This window comes from Physcomitrium patens, chromosome 16 (genome assembly GCF_059467195.1).
Source record: "Physcomitrium patens ecotype Gransden chromosome 16, ASM5946719v1, whole genome shotgun sequence".
Lineage (NCBI taxonomy): Eukaryota > Viridiplantae > Streptophyta > Bryopsida > Funariales > Funariaceae > Physcomitrium > Physcomitrium patens.
Genome location: NC_143425.1, coordinates 7,445,204 through 7,457,969, shown reverse-complemented (window position 1 = coordinate 7,457,969; position 12,766 = coordinate 7,445,204). Strand labels below are relative to the sequence as shown.

Genomic DNA, 12,766 nt, shown 5'->3' with positions numbered 1-12,766 from the left:
AGCATGTGACAAAACCAGATGTAGATTGAAAACTTACTTATGTCAGAGCTAATGGTCGCTTTCTTCATTTCTCAGTTATAAACTTCAAATACCAGTAAAGAGGATTATTCAAACTATTAAAAGAATTGTTATTTTTGTATTATGTTTACTGAAATACTCGAAATTTCTTTATATAGAATACCTGAAGACACACTCCTTGTTTTACAATTAAAATATCTCAAAGTAAAAAAGTGAAAGGATCATTGAGAAAGACGTTTCGAAGATATACACACGTAAAAATAATTACATTTTTAAAGAACCATTCATAAATAAATAATGAATTTTGTAGTAACCTCAGTTTTATAATTAGCAGTTGGAAACAAAAATTCCTTGAACACGTGTGTCAATATATATATATATATATATATAGACACATAGACAGACAGACAGACAGACAGACGGACAGACAGACGGACAGAAAACGATGATAAATCAACCCGTTAGTGACAAAGAATATTTGAGTTTTGTATGAAATGGTTATTACAAATGTTCTTCTATTTTGACATCAGAATGAAATCAATCCACATTTAACATTTCAATATTCCAATATCTCGAGCACCATTCAGTCAAGAATTCAAAGTTTTCATTTTTTGAAAGAAATCCAATGATCCAGAACTTCTTTCATTGGCTCACTTAAAATGGAGCATTTACGTTTTGTACATTTATTAGAAAATAACCCATCTTGATAATCAATAACATGAAATCTAGTCATAGCGTAGGAGTGAAACCCATCCATGACTTCTTCTTTTCCGTTTACCTTCTCCTCCATTTTCACGGTATCAAAACTGTTGATTTTACCATCTGATGCACAGTCAACCACCTTTTTAATGGTGGACATGTCTTATTTGGTTGCAACTCATTAGAAACATGTCCACCAAACTCTTAGGGACACGTTGTGTACATATGACTTCGCGTTTTTCTTCTTCTCTGTAGTAAGGGTTATCTCATTCGGATGACATGAGGTTGAAAAGAGCAACACAAGTTTTATTAAGATAAAAATAAAAAATAAAAAGAACATTTTAACAAATGTCAAAAGCACTCTTTGATTTCTGGCTGCTGCAGAGCTGAAAATAAATATACGTGATGATTCGCCAAAGGTTTGACGTAGTTTACAAACGCCGGCTTTAAACTCCAAACGACCACATCAACAAGACACAGGTATATAGCGTCAAAGTCTTCAGAACTGCTAGTTTAATTTTCCATCTAAGGTTACAAGCCTGTCCATGAGATGGGATTAGCCCCAACAACAAGTGCCTTAATGGGCATGAGTTTTGCCAGCGTCAGCTTGCATCAATCCATTCCTGATCTGGTCTGCCACATCACGAGCTCCGCCAACACCGTGAGGAATGAATACCGTGGAGTTCTTCGAGTGAGAACCGATATCCCTCATCGTGTCGAAGTACTGAGTGACCAGCACCATATCCATGACCTCCCTTGGTGTGGTCCCAGGGACGTTGTCAGAGAACACCATGACACTCTCCCTCAACCCATCCACAATAGCTTGTCTCTGGCGAGCAATACCCACTCCTGACAAGTACTTAGATTCGGCTTCAGCCTCGGCCCGCTTCACCTGCAAGATTTTCTCTCCTTCTGCTTTCTCTAGTGTTGCTAGTCTCATCCTTGCAGCTGGTATTTAGAAAGCACATCAAAGAGATTTTAAGACCACATGCGCGGAAACAAAAACCGTCGTTGGCGAACAACACAGCGATACTCAGTTCCAGAAACGCAATTCACACACAAATATCTATTGTTAAGGATGTCTGATAGCCAATATGAGGTGTGGAATTGTAAGATATCGAATTTATATCAATGAAGTTGACTTTGAATATATATATATATATATATATATATATACCTGCATTGATTTCGTTCATGGCACGTTTCACAGTTTCGTCCGGCTCAATATCCACAATCAGAGTTTGAACAATCTCGTACCCATAAGTCTTCATTGACTGAAATCATGCACAAACGAAAAAATTAGGATTACTGATTATGATAGAACTTCTTCAAAAGCCTAGAGGATGGTTGCGTTCTCTGAAGGTGAGTATTGACTAGACTCTTTCCATCCCCGTACCTTCTCCAGTTCCTCCTTCACGCTGTTGGCAATCTCGTTCTTCTGCTCGAATACGTCGTCCAAAAGCAATTTCGGAACGGTTGCTCTCACAACTGGCAGCACAATTTCATATCAATGCCAGAATGAGCAAAACCAGGTTGCAGAGTCTCCCGGTTCCAGCACTATCAGCGTAATTTTTCACTTTATAGCACGGTCAAGCCGTCCACAAATATTTATGAAACACGTGAGTACATCAGCCAGTAGAATGAAGGTATATTGATTTACCAAGAACAGCCCGGCACACGATCCTAGATTATCACTTACCATCGAATACATACGCCTTGATCTGCTCCCGAGGATTCGTCAGCTTGTAAAACGCATCCTTCGCTGTCTCCGTATGACATCGATACTGGACAGAGGCAACCAGCGTCACGAAGACATTGTCCTAGAAAGCCACACGAGCATAACAAAGACATAACATGTGAGCTTCCCGCATTCTAAACGACAGGAAGATGGTAAAAGTTTTCTGGATTATACACAAAAAAATATAAAAATAAAAACACATTTTACCAGATTCTAAGCCACCAGCTTGTTTCTCTAGAGAGGGAGGAATAAGAATTTCTCACCCTTGACTTTGTTTCACAGCGAACATCGAGCTGCTGCACCCGAAGAGACAAAATGCCTGCAACATTGATACCAATGCACCAAGGTACGCAATGGCAACCAGGACCTATGGTGCCCGTGTATCTACCAAATTGCTCCTTCACAGCTACAGTGGATTGGTCCACACAAATCAACCCCAGTGTTTGCCCCATCTGGATCGAATTTCAGTTTCTCTGCATTATGAGTGCACATGAGATATAGACCAAAAAGAAGAGGGGGAGTAATAGCTCAATTGGCAGACAAATGATGTAGCAAAGTCTACATGAAAGTCCTTAAACTACAAATCCCAACAGATTAGAATGAACATAAATCCGAGGCTCAACACAAAAGGAACATATTAGCATCGACAGGTTAAATAGCCTTCGTGGAGAGACCCACTCACCTATCAACTTTGAGGCCCTAACACACTCAAAAACACTCTCCCTACACCACCGCTTGTGAGATTTGTTACATACACGCCTCAAACTCAAGCGGGGACTACCGCAAATATGAAAAAATCCACCACACGAACTTCATAAAGCCCCACAAGTCTCAATTCAATCCAACAAGGATTGTAGCGTTGAAGCTTCCTAACATCATGCGCATGAACAGAAGGGAAGAAGATAAAAAGAAAAAATAACGAAACAAAACAAGACTATATATTACACCCATTTACTCTGTTCTGCTCGATGGATTCAAAACACGCCAAGACATACCCTCTCCTCGCAGCATCACGAAAAACCCAACTCATATCTCGGGTCCTAATATCAAGACCAGAAAATCGCCGGGCTTCAACCTACCCTTGCAGAGTTGCTGTGCGCCAATCTCGGCTTCCGTGTTAAGAGCACCAACTTCGCCCCGCACTGCCAATGGGCAAACAGCTTAACTGTCTGACTATGAAGCGGCGATGCCCAAAGATGTGCGTACAGAATGGGTACTACTGGGTTTAAATCCTGGATGTTGCACCTGAGACAGCGAGCGATTGACCGGTGACGCGCGGGGAGCAGAAGTCTCTCCAGGCCACGCACGCAGTTCACGCGATCGCACACGATCGGACGGGCAATTTGTGCCAAAAAGGTGCATCTGACGGTGTCAGCTAGCTGGCTTCCGACTTGTCCTGGCTATTCCAGGCACTTGACAAGAGTTTCTGGGTTGCTACGACAGTCGGCAGGCTCATCTGTCCTCAACCCTGCTGTCAATGATGCTCCGAGATCTCAGGATTGAATCTCAACTACTGAACTTGGTTGGTGATTGCGATGTCGACAAGCTACGCCTCCACATCGCAGCCACAACTCACTCTTTTTGTCCAAGTCAAGCCTAGGTGTGATCGAGCTCGAGCTGGTGATCCTTCGCAGTATGGACCCTGAGCGGTGAAAACGCGACGGGGTTCACCGTGTGAGTGCTGCAATTTCTCTTGTGAGATTACGCTGAGTTGATGCTAGGCGCAACTACTGCGCAATCCACTATTGCACAGTATTTGCGCCTACTACGGAGCGGAATACTCACTAATATATATATATATATATAGATGAACTTATCCAGTGGAATACTGAAGGCACAAGGCGAGTATCACAAATATGTCTTCTTAGTCGGAAAATGGTGTCGGCATTGTAGTCGGAGAAATGACTTAGTGCGTTGCTAGGTGATGCACGGAACTCATTGCCAAGCTGCAGCAGCAGCACCTTGCGATGTTTCTGACTACAGCAAATCGCCGAGTCATTTCCTGTCGTAACAAGCACGTTTGTCCGATTCGCGGTCACGGGAAGCAAGTCGTGAAGGAAGTTTCGAGGCAATTATTAGTTTAAAATGTATAAAATCGAAAATGTTAACCTTACACTTTGGAGATAACAAAACCGCTCAGGAAAGTTTTCATTACCAAAGCTTTGTAAATCGAATGTGAATCGATGATATCTGAACTTTATACGGTAATAATACATCATGTATAATGAAACGTGCGTTGGTATTTAGATTGTAATGACCATCTATCCAAATAATCGTCAACGATGTTCAAGTCAACTTAATTAATGTCAATATTGTTCACTTATTTACTATCGGATAGTACATTGTGGTGACAGTATACAAGTACAAATGAGGTTTTTGTTTTTTTGTTTTTTTTTTTCAACTTTTATATTGTGCAACAAATGACTCTTATTTATTCATTTATTTATTTAATTTTTTGGCATTCAAAAAAAGGATCTATTGCATCAATAGAAAATGATAGAGATAACCCATCTTAGACCCTAATATTGTGCTAGGGTGGGCAGAAGAAGAAAAAAAATTTAGAAGAACTGATAATTGTATATCTTACATTTTTGGTTAGGCAATATCTAACAAATAAATAATCAAGCTGTTATGTCAAACAGTAGACTATCATCTAATTATATTTCATTTTTCTTTATCAAAAAAATTATTAGTTATTTAAAAACTATTTCATCTATCAGGAAAATTTATTTCTTTTTTAGTTTTTTAAAAAGAATCATAATATCTTTTCACATTGTCTTATTGGATCTGATAAAAACATGTTTATAAAAGATGTTCAGTGTAATTAATGTTCTATGCCTCTTCTTTTAAGAACATTGTATTTACTTTGATCCATGTGGTACAAAAATTGATTCTTCTAAAAAAAGACTCAATAACTCTAAATCTTTAAACTTTGAGAGAGGTTTGACTACAAAAAAGGCTTGTTGCCAAGAAACATGCTTTAGACTGATAATAATTATGTTTTAGACTGATAATAATTTTTTAAAACATTGTGATAATCTAATTTCAAATGCTTGTAATCTATAAATATTTTTAAAATATATTTAAGATTGATTTAAGAGATGGAATCTTCATATATATATATATATATATAGATACATATATATTTTAACCACTTATCTATATATGTGCCAAAAGATATTTTTTTAAATCTACAACTTTGATAAAAGACTAGATTTTAGATAGCATCTTTTATTGTCAAAAAAGTATCTACTTCTAAATTATAAATATCTATAAATCTTTAAATTTTATTTTTATGTAATTTTTTTCTATTAATTAAAAAGTAAGTAGAAAAAGATAGAATATAAGACTATTTATTTTGATCTAAGCTTAGTTAATTATTTTTCAATTCTAATTTTTATATACTATTTAAAATATGAAGTTACAAAATGACGTGGATTTAGATTTTTTTTTATTAATTCTCTATATTTAAAATTTAAATCCCAAAATAATTATATATTTAATTTTTCTAGCCAAAAAGCACTTATTATCCAATTAGTTATTAATGTAATAATTTTTTCTTCTAGGTCAATTATACTAAAGTATTTTAAAGATTTTCATTGGTAATATGAAAACCAAACTACTTTAATTTTTATAATAAAAAATATTCTATCTGTTAAAAATTACAAAATAATGAAGAATATAAATTTTCATAAAATTTTGAAAAGATAATATATCCATGAGTCACTAAGAAGTAAAAATGTAACTAAAAAAGACATAGATACAAAATAAGAAAAAATCAAAATAGTTGTTGCAAAATACAAAGAAACAAAATAGTTTTATATCAATAATAGAATATAAAAAAATACATCTCATCTAATTAAAATTTATATTAGTTATAAGAATTTTATACATTTTATATCAATACATGTCTTATACTATTGTTAAGTGTATTAAAATAAGCTTTTGTTGCAATTTATATATAATATTACAGATCTTTATAAAGAAAACAACAAGACTTACTAGATGCTTTGCCTATACATTTTTATCTTATACCAAAAGAAAGAAATGTTGTATACAATTAACAAAAAAATTATAAAAAAAATTAGAATAAGTAAATCTTTAAGCCATTAAGTTAATTATTTTAAATAACACTAATTTTTTTAATAAATATTATTTAATCATTTTAAGAAATATTTTTATTTATTTTATTAAAAATATTCTTCTTGATAATTTAAGAAAATTTGATTCCATGGACATCTTTCTTTATAGTAAAAGATATTTATATATTCTAAAAGATCAAATACATGAATTTCAACCACAACTTGACTTTCTAGCAATGGGATATTTTAGATATAACAAAACTTCAAAACTTGTCTTAAGAGATTTTTGGTAACTTCAAATGTAAAAAGTCGTTAAAGCATTTGTTAAATCTTATTGTGCATGTTCTTGAATAAAGACTCTATTATATTAATTTTATAGACTTATTCAACTTATTTTCAACCTACCAATCAACTACAAATACTTGTAAAGTCAAAGCTATGTCCAAAAAGCTTCTAAAAATCTCCTTCATAAGATATTATCAAATTTACTTAATTTTATTTTTACTTAATTCATCTCATTTTCTTAACTATTAATATCAATATTAATGTCTATGATATTATTTTTCCTTCTAAAAATAAATTCTACCTGAAATGGTAATAATATATATATATATTTTTTAAATGCAACAAATTATATTAACCACATACTTTGATCTTTATTATCTTTGAAAATAATTAATAGGTCAATTCAACTATCAATAGTTTTCTATACTAGAATAAGAAGACCACCTTGTTATATAATCATTATATCTAAGATATAAATTGCATAAAACCAAAGAGTAAATATAATCTTATACTACTAAAAATAATATATATATATATATATATATTCACTCAAAAGTAGTATAGTAATAAAATTAGAATGATTATTTTCAAGAAAAACAAATAAAATAAAGATTCTTGAAACAAGATTAAGAACAAGAAAGGCATTGACAAAAATAAATAAGGCTTCATTCTTGCTTTTATATATATTATCTATTTAGAAGCTATGTAGTGACATTCTATAGGACATCTAATATGTGTTCAAATTATAAGATAAGTTTCTTATATGTATCACATATGGCCAACTTATTGACCAAATTTTCAACCTATTAATTAAATATTTTTATAAATATAAATTCATATATTAGTAAATATCTATATAATTAGATAAAAGTATATAAAAGTAGATAGAAGTAGATTAATTTCATAAAACCTTCTAGAAAAGCTTCTTAGAAGCTTTATAGATGTTGTTTTGACTTTATATGTATTTATAACTGATTAATAGGTTAATAACTTGATCAACAAATTAACCATGTATTAAAAGCTTGTGAAATAAGCTTACTATGTGGCATACCTATCAAAAATTTGCCTTGTAAATTAAGATACATGTCTTGCAAAGTCAACACATTGTCAAGGACATGAATCTCAAAGAAAGAAAATCTTTAATACACTCTTGTATCATTGAAAAGAACTAGATAGTCACTTAAAGATGATATAATATTAAACTAAAATGCCTATTGCCAAAAACAAGCAGACTAGAAAGTCTTGGAATAAGACTAAGGACTAGAAAGACATTGACAAGAATGAAGAAGGCTTCACTCATGTCTCTATATATACTCTCTAATTAAGAGTTATGTGATAATATTCTATAAGACCTCTAACATGTGTTGAATTTGCTAGCCACATGTCTTAACTTACAAGGCAAGTTATTTTTGTGTGAGCCACATAGTTAGCTTGTTCTACAAGCTATTATATAAAATTAACTTCTTCTACTAGCTACCAACATGTCATTAACTTGTTTGTCAAGTTTCTAACCTACAAACACATTTATGGTTAAAACCACATCTATAAAGCTTTTAAGAAGTTTCTCTAGAAGACTTTATGAAATTAATTAATATTTACCTATTTCTACCTAATCATATAAGTAACTATTGGAGTACATATACATGTCCGTGACATTACCTCCTCTTCTAAGAACCTTCTAGGGATGAATTCCATGAGGAGTGGTTATCATCTTTTATTAATCTTGTAATTCTTTATTTTGATTTTGATGATGTCATCGATGAAAAACCTCAACCTTCTTTATTGCATTTATAAGATTCTTTGTTGGCTTCTATGTGCATTTACTAATATCATATCTATGCCAATGAATAAGATATTCTAATTTATTTCAGCACCACATTGAATCTAAGATTTCTTCCACCTTAAACTCTTGACGATTATTTACTTTTATAGGAGGAGGTGGTATTTGTCTTCTTTCCAAAATATTCACTATCTTATGTAGCTCAAGAAGAGATATGTGAAATACAAGATGGATCTTCATAGACTCTAGTAGATATAATTAATAAGCAACATGATTGATTGGTTTACAAATAGAAAAAGGTGTCAGCCTACGATAGTCCAACTTATCACAAGGATGAGTAGTCTTGATATTGTAACAAAATAATTATACCTTGTCACCTACATTGAATTATGATTGCTTCTTGCGATAGGCATTCACATTCATCTTTTGTGATTCTTGAGCGTCCTTTAATTGTATCTTCATTGTTGCATATAGCTTTAACAAAGAATTTGCTAAATCTTTTGCTGCAAGATTATTAACTTTTAAAAAGTTATAATTATCAAATTATGGATGATAATTATAATTGGTAAATAAAGGTATTTTTTGACTAGAAAAATGTATTGAATTATTATATGCAAATTTTGCCAATGGCAAAAGAATTGTTCAATCATCTTAATAATAATTGATGGTATACTTCAAATATTGTTTCAGAACTTGATTCATCCATTTTGTTTGCCGATCAATTTGAGGATGAAAAGTCAAAGAGAGCTTTATATCTACCTTTAAAATCTTAAAAAAGATTTTCTAGAATCTTGATACAAATTGAGTCTCTCTTTTCAATATAATATCCTTTTATGATCCATTATAGCGATAGATATTATCAATGAAAAGTTTAGTTATTTATTTACTTGAAATAGATTTTGTATATATTAAAAAATATGCCATTTTGATGAATCAATCTATGCTTATAAATATAGAGTCATATGAAATTGAACGTAGAAGATTTATAATAAAATCCATAGAAATGAAAGACCATGGTTGTTTGCATATAGACAATGGTTGAAAAAGTCTATAGGGTCAATGATGAGGAGTTTTTAATCTTGAACAAATATCACATGAATGAACAAAGTCTTTTACCACCTTTTATATTTGTAGCTACCAAAAATCTCAAGATATAAGCTCTAAAGTCTTATTGTATCTAAAATGTCATATTATTGAAAAGTCATAATATGCTTAAAAAACATGTAAATATATTTCTCCTTCTGGAACATATAAGAGCTCTTCAAAATAGAGTATGTTATTCTTGAAATTGAACATTAAAATATCTTGAGACTTAAAAGAAAATTCTTGATATCATAAACAAGAAAATTAGAGGACATACTTGATTGAATTTTATTGAAAAAGTTCAAATCAACAGTCAATGTTGTTTTTATTACTTGAAAATGAAAATATTTTGGCTTCAAGAGAATTATTTTTTGTTGATTAAAAGATATATTTCCTTTTTTTGGTACAAGATAAGAGTATTTAGAAGGAACATCTGATAAATCTTGTTGTTTTTTGAGTTGATATGTGATCTTAAAATCAAATATTGATAATGACATGCTCCAACAAACTTAGTAACAATTCAAAATACGTGCTAATATGAAATATTTGAGGTTCTTTTGATCTATATATATTTTGACTAGATTTAAAGGAACTTCTAGATAATGATGTCATTCTTGAAATGAATCCACAATTGCAAGAAGTTCTTTGTTGTGGATCTCATATTTAATCTTTGCTACTGAAAATTTCTTGGAATACAAAGCTACCAAATAGAGTTTGTCATTTATTCCCATTTGTCACAATCCTACACCCAAGACAAAGTCTAATGCATCTATTTTTGTAAAGAATGCCTTAGAAAAGAACATGGTATAAAGTTGGTACAAAAATAAATTCTTTCTTCAAAGCAATAAATAATGTTTTAGTTTTTTTATTCCATTCAAGTTTGCCTTTACAAGTGAAATGTATAAGTGGAGCTACAGCTTAAGAAAAATTCTTGATAAAGATTTAGTAGTAATTGATAAAGTTCAAAAAGCATTGCATGTTTTTTACTGTTCGTGAAATCTTCCAATCTATGATAGTTTGGACCTTGTTTGGATCCATCATAAGGCCTCCATTAGAAATGATGTATCTCAAAAAGTCAACTTGAGTAGTGTGGAATACATACTTTTCCATCTTTGTGTATAATCATACATCTTTTAGTTTTTATAACACACAACAAATATGAACTTCATATTTTTTTGTATTCTTAGAATAGATTAAAATATTATCCAAATAATAGATAAAAAAATCATTAAGAAATTCATAAAAATCATCATTCATTAGATGTTGAAAAGCAACTAATGCATTTATGAATCCGAAAGGCATAACATTATATTTGAAATATCCATAGCTAGTTCAGAAAGCAATCTTTTATCCATCTTTTTTTTTTGATGCGGACCAGATTATATGCTCCTTGTAGATCTATTTTTCTATAGATCTTTGTTTGATTTAGTTGATCGAGAAGTCCTAAAATCAAAGGTAGAGGATATATATTCTTGATGGTGATCTTATTAAGTTTTCAACAGTCTACACACATCCATAGAGATCTATCTTTTTTCTTCACAAATAAGATAGGAGCCTCGATTGGAGATTTACAATGGCATGTAAAGTTCTTAGCCAAATTTTCATCAATATATTCTTTGAGTACAACCAACTCATTTTATAATAGGATGTAAATTGGTCCAAATGGTGGTTGAATTCTTTCTTGAAGATCGATGGAACAATTATAAGGATGATACTCTGAAAGAATATTTGTATTTTTTTTTTCAAAAACGTCATAGAAATCTTAATATTAACTAGGAATATCACTTGATAACTTTTCACTATTTGCAATGGGCGTGGCATATATAGCAAAAGATGGCCCTTCATTTGCGACATTCATAAAAGCTCTTGTACCTACTAATAATAATTTCGATGTACTAGACTTATAAGTTTTTACTTGCTTAACTGGACCTTAAGTTAAACTATGGAAAAAATCAAGATTGTAAGAAATCTAGTCTATCTGAGGATTATATCTTTCTACTCACAATAATCTTAAAATAATTGAATTAGAAAGAGATTTAATCACATTAAATATTGTTAAACTATTGTGACCACTAGTTGCTACTTCTATAGGAATAGTTTCATTTATAACATCTCCATAAGATAATAAACGTCCATCTATTATTTCTACATGTATAAGTTTGATTTTCTTAATTTAAGATATATCTTATTTTTTGACAAAGTCTTCATCTATAAAATAAATTAAGGCTCTTGAATCCAATAAGGCTAAGTTTTTGTGATTTTTTGGTCATAAATAAACTTCTATTATAAAATAAGGTAAGAAATTAAAAGAGAAAATAGGACCTTTACTAGATATTGCATATGATTTCAACTACACGATCCCTATTGTAGTTGGAACAACTTATTTTTTAATACATTGTCTTCTTTGGCAATTGTGCTTCTCATTTTCTAATTACGTTGCTTCTTTTCGATAATGTTGAATAGTGTGCTTAGCGTCTCCATAATATAAGCATAAGCTCTTTTGACATCGTCGATTCTTTTCTTGCTCTATGAGAAATTTAAAATGTACCATATTAATTTGCATTGATTCTGACTTTGATAAATAAGTTTCCTAAAACTTAAGAAGTTCCATCAGTATTTGATTTGTTCCTCTTCAGCCAAATCTTTGTTATTGACATCTTTCAAATAATCAATTGTCACATGTAATGGCTTAAGTAATGAATTGTTCCAAAGATTATATCTTTGACATTGTCAATAACAAGTCTTTGATATTATCCTTCAACTAATATCAAAATTGATTGATAAGGGCTTTATTATTCCAATCCATGTTGCAAGTGAGGTTTTGGAATTCAATAGCATATATGGTAGTTGACCATGATCCTTACCATAAAAATAAGAGCTTTATTTTTGTTACTCTTTCTTGATGACTTATTTCAAATATGACTATAAATACTTCTAAAAATGAATTCAAATCATAAAAAAGTTTTAAATCATTTTCCTTCAAAGGTACAAATCAAGAGACAATACTTCCAAATAGAAGTGTGCCTACAAATCCAACTCAAGTAAATCCATTAAGGTATTGGAAGAGATGCAACCTAAGAT

At 31.3% G+C, this 12,766-nt stretch overlaps 1 protein-coding gene across 4 annotated transcripts; it reads right to left on the bottom strand.

The window, feature by feature from the left end:
- Positions 1 to 1,002: 1,002 nt before the first annotated feature.
- Positions 1,003 to 3,643, bottom strand: LOC112293933 (hypersensitive-induced response protein 1). 4 transcript variants are annotated; one of them, XM_024543945.3, is made up of 6 exons: positions 3,138 to 3,643; positions 2,719 to 2,928; positions 2,417 to 2,537; positions 2,114 to 2,205; positions 1,895 to 1,991; positions 1,003 to 1,665 (listed from the first exon to the last, which is right to left on the bottom strand). In XM_024543945.3, exons 2-6 carry the CDS (start codon positions 2,905 to 2,907, stop codon positions 1,295 to 1,297), a joined length of 870 nt encoding a protein of 289 aa, XP_024399713.1. In that variant the 5' UTR covers positions 2,908 to 2,928; positions 3,138 to 3,643; the 3' UTR covers positions 1,003 to 1,294. The 4 variants fall into 4 exon arrangements, with proteins under 4 accessions (XP_024399713.1, XP_024399711.1, XP_024399714.1 ...); XM_024543943.3 differs by having other exon boundaries at positions 3,535 to 3,643; XM_024543946.3 differs by having other exon boundaries at positions 2,417 to 2,501; positions 3,535 to 3,643.
- Between the last annotated feature and the right edge of the window lie 9,123 nt (positions 3,644 to 12,766).